A 25,717-nucleotide genomic window follows, 5' to 3' on the forward strand; every position below is an offset into this window, starting at 1 on the left:
TCATAGAGGGTAAGAAGGGAAGAGAGAACAAGACTCCTGAGCATCTTAAATCCATAATTCGGCCAAGTGGGAAAAGTGACAGTAAAGATCAGTGGCAAGGGTTCCTTCTTTCCAGAAGCACTTACAACCAATATGAGCTAGTTTACCCTACACTTTGTTCTTATTCCTTTACTTCATTCTACGCCTTCTAATTCTCATCAGACACCACACATCATTTTGACCAGCAAATCTCGTGTTAGTGCCCACCTGAAAGGCAATTCAAGGAGACTGAGTGAGGATTCCCTTACCGTTTTCATGAATGTAAACCCCTTCACCTATTTATACATTTTTTTTTCTATTTAAAAGCAGTGAGACTAGACAGAGTAAAGCATGTGAAAGACATCCAGAACCATATCCATCCAGACTTCCCACAATGATTTCTTTTGCCAAAAACTCCTATTTATATCTCAAGTGGAATTCTAACACTTCAAAATGTGTCCAATTTAAATCACTTTTAGAAGTTAATATATGCTACATAGCTCTTTGAATAGAAAATATTCTGAAATTAATGAAATGACATATTTTCTGTTACAAACCAAAAATATTTGGAAATCAACCATTAGAATATGAAATCTGGTAAGAGACCATTTATATCTTTGGCAAATAACCTAGCATGAGGCAGTCATTAAAGAATTAGTCTATTTATATATTCCCACCTACCCTTAAGAATAATTTCCTAACATTTTTGTTAAAATTCATAATTGTAAACTCAAAAATTTTAGCAATTAAAATAAACATTCCATGTTACAAAGTGTCATTAAAACTCAGACTACAATATATTTGTACATCACAATTCTATCTGCCCTGGCATTTGAATAGTGGCACCACTTAAAGGCTATGATCAGGTCTGCATCGTTTTTGGGAGAGGAAAGCATTAGTAACTAATGTTCTTGCCTGTATCAGTGTGGGGTTTAAGACATTGCATTGCAAGGTTAGATTTAGTCAATGTATCCAGAGACATCACTCACAGCAGGTTGACTTTCAAATTCCATTAACTTTTCTCTTCTTCTTATCTCAATTATGCTGCACTCAAGATTGCTATACAACAGATCACAGGAGCCTTGAGGTTTATATCCTGGCAAATTCCAGTCTAGCAACCATTGACTTTAAGTGGCTAGAATTCTTAGACTGTGTTGTTCTTATTTGGCTACAAACAAAAACACTTTATAAACCCCAAATAGGTGCTTTTAAAAAGTGTCTTGATGTCAATTTTCTTCTCTATTAGGCCATATATTGATGGTTGATTTTCAATACCATTCAGAAGAATTGTATTGGAACTGTTGTTAGATAATATTTTAAGTTTACAAGAACATTGAATCTGTATAGCATGTAATAACCTCAGGTGGCTTTAACTAAAATTATATTATTTGATCATCACGGCAACATTGTGAGATAACCAGTGCAGACCTAATTATGTTTGATAGACAAGAGGATCAGAATCATGAGTAATGCTGCTAATTGTGTGTTCCCTCATTCATGCTAAACGGAGTGCACTAAAAATTCAATTTCTGAGTAAATGAAATAAAGTTAATCTTTTATACCAATTTTAATTGACAGTGCAATACAATTCTTTTAGTTTAGCTTTTCTCCTTTGAGTTGAAACCAAATGCTGATGTGATAAAGCCAGTCCTTTTCCCCCATCATTATCATCAGAGAAAACTTAAGGGTATAGTTCTTTAGTTAACAACCTACATTCCAATGAGTAATTTACTAAGTGGAGAAAATATTTATATCTTCCTTGCCTCAAACACTTTTTTCCTCTGGTTATTAATACTGAAATTAAATCAACCATTCATCTTAGCAGGTGGAATAACATATATTCATCATTTAGTACATATTCAATTATTACATACACACAAAAACATTGAATCATTTAAGCCCCTGAAGGTATTACAAGTGTGATCCAATGATTTATGAATACTGGCCCTGTAAATTCTATGATGCAAATCCTGTGTAAAACTCAGAGAAATCAACTGCTGACTGTGATAGAACCAACAACTGAACTAGGTATGTCTTTATCAGAATAAATGTTGGTAACATACTTTAAAGGTGAGGATGTATTCTCATATTTTCAAAAATTCTTTAACATTATATAATCTGAAATGTTATCTGTGACATTAATTGGTAGAAGTTTTTTTTAAAATCATTTTCCCGAGATAATTTCAATATAATTAAGCATACTGTTAATTTCCAAACTGATATCCTGGGAAATAATTCCATTAGGGAAATTACACTATGTAATCCATGCAGCAACTATCTTCTTCTTTTATCTAAATATAATTACGTCTCACTGGGATTAATTTATTGTGAGGGGGAAAAAGTTTAATCATTAAGGAATTCCAGTGTAATAGGTTAATTTTATGTGGTTTTTTCCTCCGAGAACTTTATCTTTTTTATCTTAATGATTAGGAATTTTTCTTATACTCACCTAGTATATTTATCAGCTAACTAGCTAACCAAATATCTTCTTTTAAAAAGCAGTGCTTGAAAATTTAGAATTCTAACATCAATCAAATATAATTCTTTTTCTTAACATTTATATGATTAATGTTTCCTTTGTAAGAAAATAATTGGAATGATTAAAGAAAGGGTGGTGCTTTTCATGCATCAGGAAGCCCTTTATTGACAACACATGGTCATGTTGTGCTTTGCATGTATTAACATTATGTTTTGATTTGTGAATATATGGAACCCTTCAAAATGACTGTCTGTTATTATATTTATTGATTCACCTGCTCTGGTTCATGTTAATAATACCTGCATATTTTATGTAAACTTCTTCTACATCTTCCATTAATCAATCATGGGGTTGTTTTCTAACTTAGAAGAAGGATGTGGGAAAACTATAGTTTCCATTATTTAACAGATTGACAATCAACATGAGCCCTTTGTTATTAATTAAAGTATCTTTTTATATTTTACTTTCTAGTCCATTTCAAATTCATACTCTCTGGGTTGAAAATAAATCATTTGCCTTTCTCTTTTAATAATATATTCAAAATGCAGCTACATTCTTATTATATTTTATTATTCTTCAGACTTTTTAATAACTAGCACAAAATTCTGAGTGAAATCATTAAAGTCTTTGGGTAACAATACCCTTTTTAAAGAAGTAAAGCTTTACAAAGCGCTATTATAATACATATTTTTGCTTTGGCTTCTCCTCAAATTGATAGCTAAGCATTTTGTTCATTACATAAGTATACAATTTATACAGTATTTACTACAGTATGTTTGGTTTTGGCCAGGGACAATATGAAGATGCCATATCAAAATATGTACAAAAAAAATACGATTCATTATGGAAGCATACTTAACCAATGTATAGTGAAATCATGTCAATTTATTAAATTTAATGGTCTTTGCAGTTATCTTGATTTCATGTTAGCATTAATGTTTCCTATTTTGTATTTTTATAGTGTCCTCTTTAAACCTGTAATTATTCTGTCAATATATTAAATATACTATATATATATATATATATATATATATATATATATATAAATAAACATAAACAGTTTAAAAAGTCACAGAAACTTTTGATCCCTTAACTTTCCCTGTGGTTGCTTTTCTTTGTAATTCCCTTCTTCTACTCATCATACATGTATAATGAGAATGAACAGTGTTGTGTTTTTTGAACACATTGATATTATTATATCAGCAACAACAGACAACATTAACTTGACAGAGGTAAATAGAATTCATTCCTTTCAACTGTTTTTGTGTATCTGTGTTTTCTTTTAGTCGATCTACTGGATTCAAAAACAATTCAGGGGGAGCTGGGCTGGATCTCCTACCCATCACATGGGGTGAGTTTGGTAAACTATTGAAAGTAACATGATTCTTCTGTCCATTGCCTCTCTTAGAGAGAAGGAGGAATTATTGGGAACAGGAATTCCTGTACTTCTGATGACAAGTTATGCTTATCAGTATATTCAATACATGGATTAACACAGCTTAGTATTTGTGTCCAATGGAACTATTGAGAGTTTTGAAGTATTTTTTCCCCTTCTGAATTTATCAATTGCTTGAATGAACTAACTAAACAGTTTAATTATTACTACCATCATACAGATGATCTAAGCGTGATCACCTAACATTTTTTTGTGATGTGGTCAAAATAGGTGAGTTTAGGAGAGACTCTAAATTTTAAGTAATGTAGAAAGTGTGTATTTGGAGATGGTTGCCTCCAGGGTTGTAGCCTTAAAATCAACTGTGGTTACAGTTCCACATAGGGTAGGTATTTGTGAACAGTATAAGCCTGTGTTGCCTTAATTTCTTTGCTTGAAGTATCTTCAGCTTGTCTAGATCAGTTTAAAACCGGGCATTTTATTTAGGAAAATATGGCTGCCTTTAAATTCTAAGCACTGTATATACCTTTAATCTTTTGTCAAGCCAGACACAGATTACTAAGGTGTATGGCATTTTGGGACCCGAATATTTATGATGAGCCTTTGCGTGAGAAAATTTTCTTTCTCTTTTTTCAGAAAAAAAGAGGGTCGTACATTTGGAAAATTTTTGTTCCAACAAAATTGTACAAAAAATGCCTAAACATATCTGTTTTGTTTCCAAGGATAGCCTGTGGAAAATGCAAAGTGCTATTTAGGAATATTTGTGATAGGACTAAATGCGTATATTCCTTTTTCTTCTAGGCCAGCCTCTTTTCAAAGAGGTTATAATTACTTCGACTTAGTATTGGTGTTCAGTCTTTAGATTTTGTGCCTAAACATACTAATTTTTACTACCAGCTTCTTCTTCACTGACGGATGTTTTGCATCAGGAATACTTCATCTATCTGTCATCTTTGTATCTGCTTCTCTTCCTGGTGCACCTTGACACTGACATGATGCCAAAACCTATCACATAATCAGGCCTTGTTTTGTTGCTTAGAAGGGGAGAGTATGAAGTAAGCCAAGGTTTGGTTTTCCCATAGGTTTAAAAGGAATCAAATGGTTAGGGTAAAAGCACATCCTGGGTAGTCATAACGAATGAGTTGAAACTCAGGATTGAGCTGGAAAACTCATTTAAAACTCATCATCCAAAACTCAAGCCTAACTTTAATTTTGATTTTAGAAATTTGAGTCTTTCATTACTCCATTAGATAACATATCATAGAAACTTGCTACCTAAGGAGATATGAAAAGCAAAAACCATACTGATACTTTACTTATATATATAATATAAACAATAAGTTAACTTGTATATCAAAGCAGCAGTCTACCTCTTATTTTCCTTTAAAGAAGGTATAAAGAAAACATGTTGGGCTTCCCTGGTGGCGCAGTGGTTGAGAGTCTGCCTGCCGATGCAGGGGAAACAGGTTCGTGCCCTGGTCCGCGAAGATCCCACATGCCGCGGAGCGGCTGCGCCCGTGAGCCATGGCCGCTGGGCCAGCGCGTCCGGAGCCTGTGCTCCGCAGCGGGAGAGGCCACAACAGTGAGAGGCCCGCTTACCGCAAAAAAAAAAAAAAAGAAAAAGAAAACATGCTTCTCTATGTTGAGAATTTGGGGAAATGAATTCATTTACCTTGTTAATCTCATAGATTTTATCATGAACAAAGTTCACACTTTTACTTCCAGAGAAATGTTGGGTGGGGAGGGATGTTCTAGAACCTTGCCACACACAGTGTGCACATGCACCAACCAGCAGAGTCAAAACTTGGGAGATTCTTAGAAATGCAGGCTGTCAGGCCCCACTCCAGATGAATCAGAATCTGCATCTTAACACGGTCCTAGGTGATTCCTAAGCACATTAAAATTAAGAAACACTCCTCAGGGTAACTGGCCTCTTGACTTTTCTCATCTCTTGCCCAGTTTCCTAACTCCTTTCTCCTAGGAATCGCTTATGGTTTTCTCATGAACAGTTTTCAGTCTCTCCTTTAGCCTCAGAAAGCTGACCTCAGGCGCTCTAGCCTCCTCTTCATTGCTTTCCTGGTTGGTCTTCTTGCAGCTGTTACTTCACTATTTCAGATGCATTAAATGGCCTAAAACAGCTAGTCAGGTTCTCCAAGCTTATCATTAAAACCAGCAGGGAGAAAAAAAAAAAAATCTCCTCAACAGATCATGATGTTTATAGTACCTTAAGCTCCAAATGATTAAAATAAAAGAAAAACCAAGTATGTGAATTATTGTCCTGGGGTTATTTGTAGTACATTTTTCCTTTAAATCTTCCCCCTGTATTATGTTAACCATAATGTCCATGAGGAAATAAGTAGCATTAATCTAGAAAATGTGACATTAATGTTTATTTCGTTTTGAGAAACTGATGATATTCTTGAGTGAAAGCTCAATTCTTGAGTCAATTTAAGTTTGGGATTTAACATCTTTGCTTGTATGATTGTTTGTGCCTTTAGATTCAATCAATCATTTTTATTGCCTGATCATTGTCATTTTCAATTTGACAAGGATAGAGGAATTTTGTGTTTGTTTTGGTTTTAAAGGGAATAGATAGTTAAATCAGTAGTGATATCTATGATGTAAGCTTTTCCATAAAAAAATGAAGTGATAACTGGAAACAACTTTGAACTAGTCATTGTTTTAATTAATTAACCCCAATAAGTAAAAGTACATCTGTTTGCAGGTTAACTAAAATATAAATATAAACCTTGGAGGAAAAAATTATAACGGTGTCAGACCATACTGAATTACTGAAATATCCCACTCTCTTCTTTTCTTTCTTTCTTTCTTTTCTTTTTTTTTTTTTTTTTTTTTTGGTGAGAACATTTAAGTCCTACTCTCTTAGCAAATTTCAATTTTATGATATAGTGTTATCAGCTATAGTCACCATGTTATGCATTAGGTCCTCAGGCCTTATTCATTGTATAACTGAAAGTTTGTACCCTTTTACCAACCTCTCCCTATATACCCCACCCTCACCACTTTTCTACTCTGTTTCTATGGATTTTTTTTTTTTTGTAAGATTCCACATAAGAGTGATACCATGCAATATTTGTTTTTCTCTGTCTGGCTTATTTCAGTTAGTGTAATGCCATCAAGCTCCATCCGTGTTGTCACAAACGGCATGGAAAATCCTGCCCTTTTGATTTAGGGCAGTGGTTCTCCATGTGATGAGGGGTAGATAAGGGGGGAGGCAATTCTGATTTTGCCCCATGGGGATATTTGTATGGAGATATGCTGGTTGTCACAACTGGGAAGGCAGGACACTACTGGCATCTAATGTGGAAGACCAGGCATCCTGCTAGTCACTGTACAAAAATCAGGGCAACAAAGAATGATCTGGTCCAAAATGACAGCATCCAGGTTGAGAAACCCTTTCTTAGGGTTTGGATAATGAAGCTCTCCACCAGGAGCTATGGTCACTCCACCAGGAGCTGGGATTGCCAGCAACTTCTCTAAGTCCCAACGATACTCCCATTCGAAGCTCAAAATTCCAAATCTTTTCAAATATAAATTTTAAGAAATAAGCCAATAATTAATTCCAAATTTGAAATGAATCTTTCATGGAATGATTATATCACATGAGCCATATAAAATTAATGTATTTTAGGGAAAATTGTCAAGAGTGACCCATTCCTTCATGTATATGTTCTTCTATTTCTATTTACCCTCTTCCCCAGAGATATATTCATTCATAAAACATTACAATTAACCTATGTGATTTTCTTGGGAGGATTACTTCTATCTCTATTTTCAAATGGTGCTTCAAATCTTAGAGGAAACCTGGCAGAAAAGTATGGTACTATACTATTAGGCATGGGACAAATTCCCCAAATAAGTATCTGTGACGAAGTTTAATGAAACTTTGGTTTTCTCTAAATGAATTTCATGAAAATAATACTCAAACTTGTAAACTGAAATTATCAAGGGGGTCATGAACAGCAGTTCATTTTTCAGTAGAAGAGTTTTATTTGACATGGATATTTTCTGGTACTAAGTTTGTTCACTTTAGTAAATTAGACAAGCAATTAACCTTCTCTGGCCTTGTAAACTATGAATTATAATTTTTGAATTCTGGGCTTAATTATCTTCAGAAATTTTAGTAAATAATTCAATAGTTTGAATATTCTTTGATTTAGAGGACAATCAACATATATCAAAGCCCATATATGTTGCTGGATTACAATCTAGAAAGAATCCTTGGTTTACACATGACTAGTACTTAAATTGATTGATTGACTGACAGTGTCTTAGTCTATGTATCACTCCAGAGGAGGGATTAAAGGGAGGGAGGCTACATAGTTTTCACTTAAGATAGTATTAAGATGATGGTCAAGCAGTACAAAGGAATCAAGAACCTGGACTCAAAGAAACTCAAGTAAGGAGAAGAGAATGAAGAGAGGGTTGGTGGCGGGGGGCGGGTATAGAGAAAGAACAGTCTGAAATGAGAAGTCTCAAAATCAACAGTTGTAGATTTTTTTTAAATTTTATACCACCCCCCTCTTTTCAATTCTTTTAGATTTTTTCCCTAAAGGTTTCCTTAGCTATTTATTGGTGTCTTAACAATGATAATGTACTTAAATAAAAAACACTCTTCTGGCAAATAGATGACCTATTGGTTGCTCATTGAGTATCTGTACCCTGACTTTTCCTTGCTGATGGAACACTGAAATTATTCAGGTTTTCACCTTCCCATGTGTTCCTGGAAAATGACCCCTCTTGCCACTTTGCAGGGTGAATATTGATTTATCTGAGAGCAAATCATGATAATTACAGTCGTTTTGCCAGTGATTGGTTTAGGCAAGTGTAAGTGAAGCCAGTAAGACTGGAACAGAATTCCAATGACTTCTGGGAAAGGTTTCCTTCCAATAAAAAGAGATGGGAAGAGGCCAGGTGTTTTGTGCCTCTGAGTTTGCCCTGTGATGGCCCAATGTCCAGTCTGGAGCACCTGAACTCCCTTAATGGCCAGAAAGGTGGAACCCAGAGAGCATTACAGAGATCAGCCTGGAATCCCAGCATCTTAGAACCACTGAGTTACATGGAAAAATACGTATTCCCTGTTAAATCCATTCTGTTTGTATTTCTCATACTTTCCAGTTAAAGGCCTCCTGATAGAATCCAATGTTTTATCTCCTGGTCAAATACCTTAATTTCTAAATTGAGGCTATGGAAATGCATAATTCTATCCTACAATGTTATTTGTATTTTCCCAAGTTATCTTTTTTGTGCTTTAGTGTGAAGTCAAAGAAAACAGGCAGAATAGTAAAATAGAATAAGCACATCGTGTAGAATTGGCACATCTGCATTTGAATTCTGGCTCTGTCATTTATTGCAGTATGATCTAATACAGGCCTATTAACCTTCATTAATATTTATCCTCACTTTTAAACAAGGGATAACAGTAATTTCTATGTCATAGCACTTTATAGTGAATGACACTTGAACAAATGAGATGTTGCTATATATCTATCTATGAATAAGTGTATATATACTAATGTATGTAAAAGAGATATACAAATATCATTTCTTAATCTTAGATAAATTTTACGGTTTTCCCATTCTAATCCAAAACCTTTTGGTAAATTCATTCATATGTCTGCTTAAATCTCAGTCGAAACTTGATGTCTAGGAGTTGAATTTTGGGGAAAGAAAATTGATAGTGTTGCCTGAGGTGCCAGAAAACACCTCTTCTCAATTAAGGGCCAAAAATATTGCCTTTGACAACACATGATTGTCATTTCATTGAATCTGCACAGATAAAAGTTCACATATAATCTTGAATTACATTTTGAATTGAAAGAATCAAAATAAGGTAAATTGGGTGTCCAATTTATTTTAAATTTTAAATAATTTTTAGAATTTTCTAGAATTTCCTCAAAATACTAATATTTTTCTTCAGAGAGACCTTCTATTTCTCATATGCTACCCTTCTGGAACCCCCTAGACTAGGACAGAACACCTATTAAGCTCATCTGCCTTGTTCTTTGTTGTACCTCTATAGCTTGTAATTATACATTACTGCAGTGATTTCATTGATATTTATTTCAGCCTGGAAACTGAAAGCTCTTTGAGACCAATTCCCATTTCATGAAATTCTCCTTTTTATTCTCCTTGTTTAAAGTTCATGGATTAGTTGTCCATAAATTGACATTACCTGAATAAATGCATAATAAAAGCTTTCCAAAACAAGAAAGGATAACTAAACTAATACTGATTTCGCATTTGTTGAGAAAATTTGATGATTTCTAGTCTGTTATTTTAAATGGTGTCTGGTAATGACTTTGCTCTCTTTTCAGTGGCATAAACTTAAGTAAAATTATAATATATATATACTATAGTATATATATTGTATATATATGAGTATATATTACAGATGTATAATATACAAACATACATATATAATAGTGTAGATATATGTCTATGTCTATATTACATATGTTATTTTTTGTACTAGCAGAGTTATTTAGTTAAATGTATTTAGAAAATACTACAAGCCTATGAATTGGAAGTTAACTGAAAAAGAAAACTAGATAAAGACAGCTCTATATTGAAAATTATATAGGTTGTCCTCTAAGAGTAAAAAGCTAGGATCCTGCAAGTAAATTCCATTTAACTAAAACTAGAAATGTTTAGAATTGAATGAATCATAGAGAGTAAGAGAAATAATAAAAATACTCTCTAAAACAAGTTTCCAGTATACTATAATGTGTCTTCGATATTGGAATTATTGCTATTTGTGAAGTCTGGATTCTAGAAGTCTTATCTGCTGGATTTCTAGCTTTCACTTTGTGAATGGTGTCTGAAATGCAGGAAGAATATTTTGACAACTCGGTGTCAACCATAACTACCGGGGACTTTGCCTTTATGAATCACAGTCCAAATTCTGCTTCATATGCTGAATAGTCCGTCCAGGAAAATCAAATTATTCACATATGTGATATGTGATTCTTGGTCATTGAAATTTTTCTGCCTAGAATGAACAATGCTATATATTTTAAATGTGTCACTTTTACCTATTGTGCTAACCTTTCAAGGAAGGTTGTCTGATCAATTAGAAAAACATGACAAAGTTTCATAGGTTTTTTTAACCTTTTCTTGAAACAAAATACACTATAAAAGAAGGGGGCATGTGGATAAGTGGTAGAAATCAGCAAAGATAGAATTTATTCTAGCAACATTTAATTTATAAAAATTAAAATGTTATCTTGTATTTGTTTTAACAGAATTTTTATTAGTGCTTAAAGATAGAAAATATTTTCCATTGTTAATGTTGTATATTTCTATGTGAATCTTCCTCTCTGCATCAAAATATGTTTGTTTATATTTTGGGGGGTTTGGATTAGAACTTTTTAAATATGACATGCAATGTACTTTGCTTCTTTTACTTTGATGTATAGCTTTGTGGAATTTAAAGTAGAAAAGATCTGAAACATATTTGGATGGGTTTATTTATTTCAGCTTTGCTCACAAATTTGTGCTACATGATTCTTAACATACAGTAACTATAAAGTTAAATAAAAAGCTAAGATATATTTAAATAATTTTCATCTCTAATTTGAATGTTTAAATATTTCATAAATTTATTAAGATCATTTCATATTTGTTTTTTAAAGTAGCTTTTTAAAAAATTCAAATAAAAAACAAAATTTTGCTTCTAGTGATTTCTCATATTAATAACATTTTTAAAAAATAATAACTTTTTGACACCAAAATTTTTTACTTTGTGCAACTTCAAGTGAACGTAGTTTCTGATCAAAAATGAGTGGTTATTAAAATAAAAGTAACCAAAATATAGATATTAAACTTAAAAAAATAATGACTTTCATACTTATTTTACACTAAATTTGTTGCTACATGTGCAAAATAGTATATGATAGACTGAATATCAGTTTCTATATTGCTAAGAAATGTCCAGTTCCCTTAATATTTTAAAGAGCATACTTAGAATAAGCACTATGTTTTCAAGCTTCCAGGTTTTCATTTGAATATAGGATATAAATATAGCATATGTACTCCAATAGAGATGATTTTCCATTCTGTCATTCCACTAAGTATAAGTCAAGAATTTTGATGGGAATTTTTAAGAATAATAATTTCCCAAAAGTTTTGCTTATTTACTTTACTCCTTAATTATTTTTTTAAATTTCATGAATTAGTTGTTTTGACCTTTAAGTTTATTATTCTCTTGTGGTTAATTTCTTTTGAAAGCCTTTTGAAAAAGAAATTAAATTTGGCCTGTAAAAAAAATATGGTATAAAACACTTTTTAAATAAGTCCCATGTCCCAAATGATAGCCATTGGACCTGAGAACATTTAAAGGTTATAATATTTACAATACAAACCACTTGAAGTATTTCTACAAACTTCATAGCTCATTGATTACCATGAATTTTGTTTGTTTGTTTGTTTTTTCTGCTAGTGATGCTCACTTTATTCAAGAAGTGTTATATGGGGGCTTCCCTGGTGGCGCAGTGGTTGAGAGTCCGCCTGCCGATGCAGGGGACACGGGTTCGTGCCCCTATCCCGGAAGATCCCACATGCCGCGGAGCGGCTGGGCCCGCGAGCCATGGCCGCGGAGCCTGTGTGTCCGGAGCCTGTGCTCCGCAACGGGAGAGGCCACAGCAGTGAGAGGCCCGCGTACAGCAAAAAAAAAAAAAAAAGAAGTGTTATATGAATAACAACTACCAAAATGTAATATCTCAGCTTTCTTGGGAGTTGCTAAAATCATTTATCCCCTTTACATGGGACATATGAAGGAAAACATCAAGGGGGATAGTGTACTCAATTTTCTGAATAGTCTGTGTTTACAAGTTATTTTTATTCATTCTGTTAATGATGCAGTTTAACATATATATACACACACATATAGACGTGTGTTTATGTATATAGTTTATATATAAAACTATATATATTAAACTACAGAGTCATATATAGTTAAATATATTTTAAAAAACTAATATATTGAAATTCTTTTAAATTTATAAACAGTAGTTATTAGAAATGCAAATTTCTGAGCTTCCAGCCAAGACCTACTACTACATTACAAATTCTGGGATCAGGGCTCAGCAACCTGTTTTTTCACAGGCCTTCCATGTGATTCTGATGCTGTTCAAGTTTGGGAATCACTGTGCTAGAAAATCATTATCTGCTGTAATGAGACAGGTATTACTTATGAAGGTATCCAGTGGCTGCTTGATACAGTGCTGTAGTTTGTTCCAAACTCTTAATTAGTGCAGCACTATGCATAACTTATGATTAATATAGCTCTGGATATTTTTAAATTTAGAATTTTACAATAACACACAGCAAAAAAATAGGTATTTTACTAGCAACTCGGGGAATCTATTCTTAACACTTTTGCAAGAGGGGTTCATTTTAGAATCCTCAAGTTTCTCTCATGTAATCTTGGAGCTCAATTTGAGCTGCATGTAGTATCTTCAGTATTTGTAAATACTGAAGATATTTATACATCCGCATCCATTGCTCATGATAAAAGAGATAACATTAAAACCAAAAGACTAGAAAAGCCTTGAATTAAGTGATAGTGAAACTGGAATAAGTGATATGAAAGTTCCCCCATCAAGGAGTTACTAGATTATAAGGTTGTCTGGGAAATGACTATGAAACATTCCTAGAAAGTTACTGAGATCAGCTTATGATCGATTTTATGTGCCCCATGAAAGATATTGGAGATTATTCAAAGGCAGTATTTTAAAGAGGTGATTATGGAGGATGTTGTAATCAAAGAACAGACAGGCATCAGAAAAAGCAGCTAGAAATCACTGTGAAAGTTCCCATGATAGATTACAGGAACCTAGGATCAGCCCTCTATTCCTTTGGTTGTACATCTTAATGATTTGGCATAGGTTAAATTTTCATTATTTTGCTGACCCTCCAAGAAGGAATATTCTAAAAAAATCAAAAAGAATTTTTATTAATAAGTCATTTTCATAATAAGGCCATAAAATAAAGAGAAGCCAAACTTGGCAAATTGAATAAGTTGTAAGACCTTTGGGGGACTCAGTAGAAACAAAAATTAGTAAACTAAAGAAGACAAAGCAAAAGAAAAAAAAGAGGGCATAAGATGCTCTAACAGTAAAAGTAATAAAATTTCCCTTCCATATGACAATACAAGTTAATGTTCTTTTGGGTGTAGGGTTAAGAATAAGCTAAACTTTAAACAAATGTGAGGAGTGATCTCCCTTCTCAACATGAAGTGACAAGACCATGAACCCAGCATCCAGGAGATTCAGCCGGTGTAGGAAGAGAGGAGAGATTCAGTGTGATTGTTTCAAAGAACTTTAACACTCCATCTGAACTTGGATACTTATTCTATGCCATGGAAATCAAGACAGCTGGTAGCCATAAACTTTATGGATTTTCTCAGAAGTCTTCAATTGAGTTTAAAGCTTGTGGATGATATGAATCAATTTTGTAAACTGTGCCCTAGAACTATTTGTCATCTGTATCCTGAATGTTGGATGGGTAATCATTTTTTGAAGTAGAATTAGTGATCATTTAGATTTAAACTTACCCATTCTTTTGAGTGTTGAAAAAGCAAGTAAACAACAACGTAGTCATAAATGAAAAATAACTGTAGAAATTTGTGAAAATGTTTATTGATAGAGCTGCTTCACTTTTTTTTTATAAAGGGGGCAAATTTTTATCTTCTTTGGAGCAGTAGAATATATTTGAATGAGTAATCAATTTTAGAGCCAGCAGGGACTTTAGAAGTCCTCTAATGCAATTGCTTGAGTACACAGACAAACAGCTGAAGCCCAGGGTGTCTTAGTGACTTGCTCAAGGTCATATCATTGCTCTCTGGGTCTGTGTTCATTGGTCTTTTCATTAATCTTTTCTGTCTTGGTCTGCGGACAGTACCAAAGAAGGATTCAAGATTATGTGATTTAATGTTGAAGAGACTGTACTTCATAGAATTTCAGGACTATTTTGTCTGAGTGTCTTGCCATGCAGCACCCTAAATAATAAACAAATTTTGGAATATGTCAGTCAATGTTGAGCTACCTTTCTCAGCAGTTGAAAAATGCTGATCTTTCATAAGGCCAAGAAGAAAATCGAGTTGTATAGGATTATTATTAGCTCTCCATTCTCTCGTGTATCCGTATCCCCTCATCACAGCTTGGTTTATGATCCAGGGACTGAGCTGTCACTTTCTGCCTAAAGATTCTTAACTCATTCTCTGACAACTAGAAATTGATTTTAGCTGAGATTCAAATATAAATCTAAATGTACTTGCATTGAAAGAGTATTTTTAAATGTTAGCTCATAACCAAAACAAATCTCACCTGCTCTCAATTTTCATAAGAACCAATAAATGTTTTGAGATCTTTTTAAAAATTAGTACATCATTTTAAATGTGACTAGTCTTCAAACAGAAGGGGTAGATGTGTTATCTTCTAGCCAATAAATCCTCAAGATTTAAAATGTCTCAAAATTATTAGCAACATTTTTGTCTTCTGAACTGCTAAAATAGTAAATTTTTGTTGGATACTTTTTACAGAAATATATGGTGCTCTTATGTATATTCTTTTGGAATATATAATGTGGCTTCTCTGTGAGCAAGACTCGAGAAAAAGCTGTCATTTTGATTAATACAACACAAGCTGTACTAATAAGTGGCTTCAGAAGATATCTGTTCATTTGATTCCAGATAACTGAGAACAATTGAACAAGTATAAAGAAGTAAATGTCTATACTCTAGACATTTTAGAGTAGAAAGAGAGTGAGAAACAATCTCTGCCCACAAGGAGTTTCTAGCATACCAGTATGTTTTGTCTCGTTCTTGTACATCCAGCTTTCAGAGACAAGAAGGAATATGGTCTGAGGTGTTCGGACATTTAATTCTAGCTGTTGATTATTTCATAACCATATATGATGCTGGTTTTGAAATTTTGCTTATAATTTTAGATTTATAAAAAAGTGGCAAAGCTAATACAGTAGATCCCATAACACTACCATATGCACAAGTTTCCCCTAATGTTAAGATTTTATATAAGCAGTAATATTTCTAAAAACCAAGAAATTCACATTGATATATTACTATTAACTAAACTACAGATTTTATTCAGATTTCACCAGTTTTTCCACTAACATCCTTCCCCTGTTCCACTATCTAATCCAAGGTACCCATTGCATTTAGTGTGAAATAATTTTTTCCCATCATTTTCTATTCATTAATATATTTTACCATGTATAAGTTTGACTCTCATCAGTTTTTTTTAAATAATAGAGTTTATTTCTTAGAGAAGTTTTAGATTCACAGAAAAGTTGAACAGAGAGTACAGAGTACACTGCACTCTGTACAGAGTTCACATATACTCTCCCCAGTTTCCCCTATAATTAACATCTAGCAATGCTGTAGTACATATGTTAAATTTGATGAACCAATACAGATGATTTTAACTGAAGTTCATAGTTTAGTTAGAGTTCATAGTTTACATTAGAGTGCACTCTTCATATTGTACAATTTTCTATGTTTTGCCACATGCATAATGTGTGTATGCACCGTTTCAGTATCACACAGAACATTTTCACTACACTACAAATCCCCTGTGCTGTGCCTATTCATCCCTTTCCCCCTCCTGTGACAACACTGATCTTTTTACTCTCTTTATAGTTTTCCTTTTCTAAAATGTCCTATCGGTGGAATCATATTGTATGTAGCCTTTTCAGAATAACTTCATTCACTTAGCAATGTGCACTTAAGGTTCCTCTATGTATGATGCTGCTTTGTATTTGCTTTGACTTTCAATTTATACTTCTAGTTTTACACACGTTGTTTTGAATTCTGAGTTTACCAAAGAAGTTTTGTCTATGTGTTCCTTCCATTTTCTACTTAATGAGGACTGCTTCTTTTTCGGATCTGTTTTGTTTTTGTTTTCGTTTTACATAATTCTTGGTCTCAAGTTATAACAAACCTTTCAGTGCAATATACTTAGGGAATATCTGAACATATCAAGACATTCCTTTCTTTGCATAGTATCACTTGTAAGATGACAAGGTGTATTTCTTCTACATTTTCATTACTTTTACAATACCATTCAATTATTTATTTTTGGTTAAATAGAGTCCCCAATATTAGGTTTGCTTCTCATTTTCCAAACACTTTGAATCTGTAGTCATGGTGAATTGCAATTGTTTATACTTCTTAATTTCCTAAACTAATTTTTAGGCTATGAGAGTTTAATGAGAGTTGAGAGAAAAAAAGTCAGAATAGGCCAATCTACTAATTGAAATATAAGAGTTGGTTGACCAACTTTAGTTGTATAATTTAAAACAAATTAGGGAATAATTATCATATCATTCTTATACTATCAACAGCATGCATTTGATAATGGCACAGGACTTCATAGAGCATTCAACAGATTAAAATAAAATTAAATCTACCTTTATAAAAATAGACAAATTTCTTTTTCTTTACAGGAAGAAAAAAATGATTTCTATAAAGTATAAAGAACATTTTTTTTCCTGGTGATCAATTTGAGAAAGAGAAAGGGAGAGGGAGAAGATTGGAAAACAGATTATTTTGCCTAAAATCACTATTCTCAAAATTTTGCTCCTAATAAATTTGCTTTGTTTTTTCTAAATCAAATGCATTAGAAATTTATTTTAGTTGTGTATGTGTGTATCCACACATACAGAGAGATACAGACACATATAGAGACAAACACACATATACAATATTTTTTCTTTTATATAGAGATTCTTTAGGTGAGCATATAGAAAGTTTTTAAAAATAATATCCATTATAAACATTCTTAATAAAACCATTCTCTTATGTGGACTCAGTCAGTTTTCAGGTGGGTAACCTCTTTGAGCTAAACCAGTTTTTTTTGTTGAAGTATAATTGATATACAATATTATATTTCAGATATATAACAGTGATTTGATATTTTTATACATTATGAAATTACCACCATGATAAATCTAGTTACCATTTGTCACCATACAAAGTTATTACAATATTATTGACTATATTCACCATGCTGTACATTACATCCCTGTGACTTTTTTGTTTTATAACTGGAAGTGTGTACCTCTTAACCCCATTTACCTAGTTTGTCCAACCCCCTACCCTCCTCCCCTCTGGCAACCACCAGTTTATTCTATGTATCTGTGAGTCTGTTTCTGTTTTGTTTGTTTGGTTGGTTGGTTTTTTGGATTCCACATATAGGTGAAATTTTATGGTATTTGTCTTTCTTTATCTGACTTAACATAATACCTTCTAGGTTCATCCATGTTGTCACAAATGGCAAGATTTTACTTTATTTTTTATGGCTGAATAATACTCCATTGTGTATACCACATTTTCTTTATCCATTCATCTACCAATGGACACCTAGGTTGCTTCCATATCTTGGCTATTATAAATAATGCTTCATCAAACTTTAAAGCTTTTTCACAGAGAAGGAAACCACCAACATAACAAAAAGCCAACGTACTGAATGGGCGAAGATATTTGCAAATCTGATAAGGGGTTAATATCCAAAATATACTAAAAGAGAGAACTATTACAGCCCTATATCAAAAAAGCAAAACAACCTGATTAAAAAATGGGCAGAGGACATGAATGGACATTTTTCCAAAGAAGACATACAGGTGGCCAACAGGCACATGAAAAGATTCTCAGCATCGCTAATCATCTGGGAAATGCAAATCAAAACCACAATGAGATACCACCTCACACCTGTTAGAATGACTGTTATCCAAAAGACAACAAAAAAAAAGTGTCGGCAAGGGTGTGAAGAAAAGGCAACCTTTGTGCAAATGTCGGTGGGAATGCAAATTGGTGCAGCCACTGTGGAAAACAGTATAGAGGCTCCTCAAAATTTTTAAAAATAGAATTACCATACAATATAGCAATTATACTTCTGGGTATTTATCTGAAGAAAATGGAAAAACTAATTTGAAAATATATATATATATATATATATATACCCTAATGTTCATTGCAGCATTATTTACAATAAACTGATGCTTATCAAAATTATTTAAAATAATGTTGAATGATCTCCATAATGTAGACATTTGGAAGATCTTCTCTTGTGACTTTTTCTTCATAAATTTGTCTGAATTTATAATATTCAATAATTTACATCCTTCTCACTGAACGAAATGATTAAAATACCCCAAATTTTTTTTTTAAAATCTACTCTTTCTTCTATACTCTTTCTCTCAGATAATGCATTAAATATCTACTTAGTCACCTAATGTAGAGACCTTTGAATCAATCCTGATTTGTTGTCTCTTTTTATTCATATAGAATTTTTCACTATTTCCTAAGGATTCTTTCTCAAGTATTTTTAGGATTTATTTCCCACTCTCCATCTTCCCTGTTGCTATATTTCAGTCTAGCCAGCATCACTGAAGGAGGCACCAGTGTGTAAAATGATCTTTGGCTTAATTAAGTAATATTATCTAATGAAGAAAGAAAATGTAAATAAAAATAATTTTAAAATGAGATATAATGTTAAAATAAACAGATGCTAATTCTGGAAAAAATGTTTATTGATCCTGATCTTATGACTAATTCTCACCCATGAGGACTTTTGCCTAGAAGTATAACGTGGGGCAGAAATGGAAGTCGTTATAAAGGTGGAGATGATGACTACTAACAGTTGAAATAGTAGAATGACCCACATATTAGCAAAGAATAAGTTTAGGAAAAATTCATCAGTTCCTTTGACAGGAAGAACGGAGCAGCAGGTAAAAAAGGAGGTAACCAAAGTGGAAAAGTCTTTGTTTTACCTTAGATAATTTAAAGGAAAAGAATTAGTGGGGTATGGGGTAGTAGAGTTCAATAACCAAGAGAAGGACAAAAGCATTTGGGAGAAATGATGCTACGTTTCAGAAGTGCATAATTCCTAGAACGTACTAATATTTGGGGGGAGAATGAATGGCCTTGTGTGTTGATGATAATACACAAATACCACACACATGTGCACATGTGAATGCACGTGTGTGTGCATGTGTGTGTGTTTATTTACTTATTATTGGAAATTAAAATACATATTAAAATGAAAACTGCATATTTAATAAAGTTGATATAAAAGGATCACTATAGGGGCTTCCCTGGTGGTGCAGTGGATAAGAATCCGTCTGCGCATGCAGGAGACACAGGTTCAAGCCCTGGTCCGGGAAGATCCCACATGCTGCGGAGCAGCTAAGCACATACGCCAAAACCACTGAGCCTGAGCCCTAGTGCCCACGAACCACAACTACTGAGCCCACGTGCCACAACTACTGAAGTCCATGTACCTATAGCCTATGCTCTTCAACTGCAACAAGAGAAACCACAATGAGAAGGCCATGCACTGCAATGAAGAGTAGCCCCTGCTCGCCACAACTAGAGAAAGCCCGTGCGCAGCAACAAACACCCAACGCAGCCAAAAATAAATAAATAAAATAAATAAATTTTAAAAAAGATTGTTATAAAAAATAAGTGTTTATTCATGTACCTGTTATTAAATTGTCTTGAAGATGTTGGGACTAGTGACTATGGGTTTACTGTTTTACAGGGAGGACTCTGCTCTCAGACTCCACCTCTCTCTGTCTTTTTCACTTTTGGGATTAAAAATTTAATTGATGAGCAAAGGAGACAAGAAATGTTTAGTAAATTTTGTTTAAGAGCACCTGAAAAGAACATATGAATAAATTAAGGTCACATGTCAATATCAAAAGTTACACAAAGTGTTTCCATCTTTCATGAAACAGGAGCCCAAATTGAGTTTAAAGTTAGTTTTCTCTAGGTTTCTTGTTTTTAAAGATTGAAAAATGGTCAGAGAAAAGTCGTGCTTTTTAAATTAGCGACAAAATGTGCTTTAAAAAATCATGCGTATCTTTTAGAATAGTAGAACATCCTTTTGGAACATCTTTTGAGGATTGATTTAATCCGATATATACGTGTGTGTGTGTGTGTGTGTGTGTATCTTTTTCTTTTCAATCTAGTCATCTCAGGAAAGGTCTGTTTGTCATTTCACTTGTAAAAACAGTTGGTGAATGCATCTGAGTTATTTTCAACTCATGTCACTGCCACTTCAGTCTGTAAAGGAAGAGAAGAAATCACTGTCCTTCCCAGGAACTACCTAAGTTAGATATTTGCAAATAGAAAATATAGTTTAATTGGATTTATGATATAATATAAAGTAGTTGTAAAATGCACATCAGTATTGGGACCTGAAAGTACTGAGTCACAGAGAGCTAGAATGGCATAATGCAAATTTCAAAGCCAGTGCATACTGATTATCATAGTCCTTTAAAGGGGACAGGGAAATGGCAGCAGGGCCCATAGTGCTCCAGGAGTCTGTTGAAGTAGAGAATACCTTGCCAAAACAATCGTAGTGTTCTATATAGTTCAGTGGAGTATTGGAGTATTGGATTTCATGGAGTATTGGTTTCTTCCTGAAACCAGGTATGTCAGACATGATTTTACAGACACAAACTTAAAAACTGTATGAAGTTTTGCCTTTGAAAAGTTCTCCATTCATTCTATAAATATTTACTAAAAATAACCTATTTACTGAGGCAGTGCCAGATATTTTTTAAGGTACTGATTTGAAAATGGAAAAAACACTATTTTTAAACATTAGTCATCTTCAGGATTTCCCTTTCTGAAATAAAAAATCATTTAAACTAGTCATGTAGAAATGCTGTGTCATCCATCAGACACTAGTCATGAACTTCAAGTGCTTAGTGGGTACTAATTGAAAAACTACCCATGTTAAATGCATAGAAAGAGTAAGAAAAGTCACTATAGAAATCCTACAGAAAATATAAAAGTTTTTGATCTCTGTAAAATTTAAGAAGTTGTAAGAAGCAAGTTAATACAGTTTAAATGCAAAAAAAGCAATTTACCGGAATGCCAATATGTGATAGACAAAGGAAGGGTGATTGATATTAATTAATAAGAAGTTTTAGGTAGATTTTTCTGTTCTCCTCTCAGACCTTGTAATAAAGGAATAAAATTTGTAATAGAATTCACAAGTAGAGGCACCAAAATGTATTCCCATGTACAAGTACCAGCTTGTTCTCAAGTATGACTACAACCTACCATAAGCAATAGGTTCTGTTGCAGTATATCCATTTCCTCATATCTCTGGCTCTCTGTTCAGTGATACAGTTGGTATAGAAAAGTAGGATATGACTCTAAAAGGGTATCGGTAGCATGTGAATGACCTCATGTCAATTAAGCACTTAACTAAGTTCAATTGTGTCTAATCACACAACAGACACTGCAGATATGAAAAACAAAGTGATAACAAACAACTAGACTTCTATGGAGAATGTTTGATCAGTTAAACAAATGCCTTAATTCTGAACTAGATGTAAAATCATCTGTAGTTTTCAGGAATTTTGACAGTAAAATTTGACACATACTCCTATTATATAAGAAAACGTGTTTATATTATATGTATAGACATAATATACATTAAATATTGAAAAAAGGAGAAATTAAAAAGGCTAAAACAAATATCAATAGCAGGGGCTAATGTACCTCATTTTGGAGACCTGCTAGTATAGATAGTAGATGACATTCTTCATTTTATAATCAATGGTCATTTCCAGAATTTGAAAATTAATGTAGTTTCTCCAAATGCATGTATACACCTTTGAGAAAGCTTCAAAATACTGATAAATAGACAACATTCTATGTTACTGAAATGTTACTAGGTATCAATTTGAATTTAATATGTATTAAGTTTTTTCCATACCATTAATTGCTTACCTCATGTAAAACAGTCAGAATGACAGATTGATACAGGCAGAACAGAGCATCATATGCATGTTGGACATTCATAAATTTAACATCTTTAGTAAAGGATTTGCTTCTTATAAACTTGGGCAAGTTCTAACACCTTTTCCTGGTTATGCTCAGGATTAAATCCTATGAGAGAAAACATGCTCAATGCTTTAACTTTGGTAATGAGAGAAATATTATGAACAAATTAAGTATTGTTAAGGGGAATGGGGCAATTGATGATTCATAAAAGCAGCAGAGAGGTAGATCCAGTTATATGGCTGAATTGTGTGCCACTGAAAGTCATTTGTGTCTAATTGCCTACTCCAAAATCTATTCAGTCCTTTCTCCTAATAAGAAAACCCCCTATTTTTTTCAGACTGACATTGTACCGTGCTAAAGGAATACATTTCCCAGCTTCTATCAAATCGAAGTGTGTACATAGGATAACGTTTTGATGAGTTTGATGTAAGCAGGGTTATGGGACTTCTAAGAAGTTGCTGTACAGGAAATCTGGCATTTGGGTATTGATTGGCCCTACAGCAGTCATCTTGTAATATCAGGATGCAAGCCACATACTAGATCAATGTAGTAAAGAGCTGAGAGACGCCTGGCCCACCGATGATTTCAGGGAGCTGCCATAGCAGATACAAACTGTTTACTTCTAACCTGTTAATGTGAGAAAATTAAACCTTGTATATTGGTGAAGATTTTCCAGGTCCCATCTCTACCAGTAGAAAATGATTACTAACTAATATACCAACCATATAATATTTTAGAAAAATCAAGTCTAATATGGTTATGTGCATAAATATATACATTCTGTATAGAAGCATGATATTAGAAATAATAGAAATTAAATAAAATATAGAAATTAAATGTTAATACATATGAAATTTGCCAATTCATTTCATAGTCTGGTATATCCTGAAACTTAAGAAAGAAAAATCTCTTTCCAAATTCTGTTTGCAGCAATCTATCCACGTTTACTCTTAAATATAGTGAGAGGTATTTACAGGAGGCTGAAAGGGGGATTTTTTTAAAAGTCATAGATGTCCTATGTTGAAAGAGTATTCAAAAATCCAATATTGTTGGAAGGGAGTTTTTCATTTGATAAAGACTGCTGTCCCACCTTGAGATTGTGAATTGGATTATTTACATTATTTCACATACATTCTGGGGCATTTAAACTCATTTTTCTCTGGATCACAAAAGTAATCATCATCATTATGGTGTCCATATTAATTTATATCTATGTGTTCTCTGCTTTATCTGTTGGCAATTACAAATCCTATCTCTAGCTCAATGAATAATCTGAGGCAACACAACATACATAAGTTATATACATTAGAATTAACAAAATACTCTAAGTTGTCTACTTCTGGTCAACATAAAACAACCTCCTCATGCTGTTTCTTATTATGATTAAAGGCTCTCAGAAACTACACAGACATTCTTTCTCCACCTCCAACCTCTTTTCACATATGGAAGTTTTAACTTAGGGTCAGGACCATTCAAGATGTCTAGGTGATTTTATTCATCTGTTTTTATGAATAATTCTCAGGACCTAAAATGTTCATCCTGTTAAACATTTTAGAGAGGACTAATGGAACACAAACTCTTACTCTGAAAAAAAGACTGGAATTCAGATCATTATTCTTTCATTTATGGTTTCAACCTTCAGAAACTTATAATTTTCTAAAAGATCATGCTTATATTTCCCATCTAGTCAAATATTTTTGCAGAATCAAGACACAATATGGTACAAAGTAAAAATTACTTTTATGATTATAGGAATACATTTAATACAAAAATGGTTGTGAAAAATCACAAGGTGATTGTTAGTATGTTTCTGGATGAAAGAGGGAATGTGAGTGTATATATGTTAATAGCAATTTGAAAGTATTCATTATGAACTAGGGACTAAATTCCAGCATTTTTGATACCGATTTGCTGGGTGAGTTTAGAAGAGTCTCTCAAGGTACAGTTTTTAGTATTTATCTGTAAAATTGTTGAATTATTTTATTGTCTTTTTTTGGTAAATATTAGGTGTATATTTATAAGCTGAGTGGAGAAAAAGATCTAAATATAGGTTAATATAATAAAGCATATATAATTAAGCCAGGTGTAATAAGCACCTCACTATATGTTAATTCCTAACTGGTATGCATACAGTAAAAACTATAGATGTTTAGAAAATAAAGAGGTCCACAATGAACTGGAGTGGTTGGGGAAAGAGACCTTTAAATCTGGAAGTTCAGCTTTGCCTTGGAGGGTGTGTACAAGTCTGAGAGAAGATGGGAATGTTTCCTATCCACTCTACTGGGTTCATAAGACACCTTGCTCTTCTGCTTATTTCTTTCACACTAGTGACAACTTAATCAAATTTGCTATTGCCTCTTCATTTCCAGAATTCTCCAAAATGCAGATTTATATATTCAACTTCCTTTTTAACATATCCATCTCAAATTAAACTGATTAAAAACTGATTTCTTCTTTCTCTCCCTACCCTGCCCTCAAAATATACTTCTTCTGTAGTCTTCCTCATCTCAGTTCATGGCCACTTCCTCCTTCCAGGTGATCATACCAAAAACTTTGGAGTCAACTTTGACTCTTTTCTTTCTCTTACATTTCAGTTGCAATGGAACTGAAATGTAAGAGAAAGAAAAGACTCTCCTTTCAAAATATATCAAGAATATAACGATTTCTTATGATCTCCACTGCTACCACCCTGGCCAGGCCACCACCATCTTTATGCCTGGATTACTGTAAAACTTGAGCTCCCTGCTTCTATCTTTATCCCATTATAACTACAGTCCATTTTGAAATTAAAGTGTTAAGTCAGCTATGTTACTATGCTCACAACCCTTCAATGGTTTCCCATCTCACTCAGAGCTAAGAGTCCTCAGAATTGCCTAGAAGGCCCAAGTGCTCTCCCTCCAGTGATGTCAGTGACCTTACTCTGTCCCCTTCCTCATGAGGCTCCACCCTTGCTGGCCTCCTCAGTGACCTTGAACAAGCCAGGTCT

The 25,717-nt window shown here is 33.3% G+C and overlaps 1 protein-coding gene across 2 annotated transcripts in view; it reads left to right on the forward strand.

Moving 5' to 3' along the window:
- The window catches only part of EPHA3 (EPH receptor A3), a gene marked incomplete at both ends in the record, with an annotated part of 372,586 nt that overhangs the window by 14,909 nt on the left and 331,960 nt on the right, over nt 1–25,717 (forward strand). For both annotated transcript variants that reach the window (XM_081236000.1, XM_081236001.1), the window contains one exon: nt 3,784–3,848. In XM_081236000.1, coding sequence (XP_081092126.1) covers nt 3,784–3,848 — 65 coding nt within the window. The remainder of the gene's footprint in view (nt 1–3,783; nt 3,849–25,717) is intronic.

The sequence above is a fragment of the Mesoplodon bidens genome (genome assembly GCF_964165515.1).
Source record: "Mesoplodon bidens genome assembly, chromosome: 5".
NCBI classification, from domain to species: domain Eukaryota; kingdom Metazoa; phylum Chordata; class Mammalia; order Artiodactyla; family Ziphiidae; genus Mesoplodon; species Mesoplodon bidens.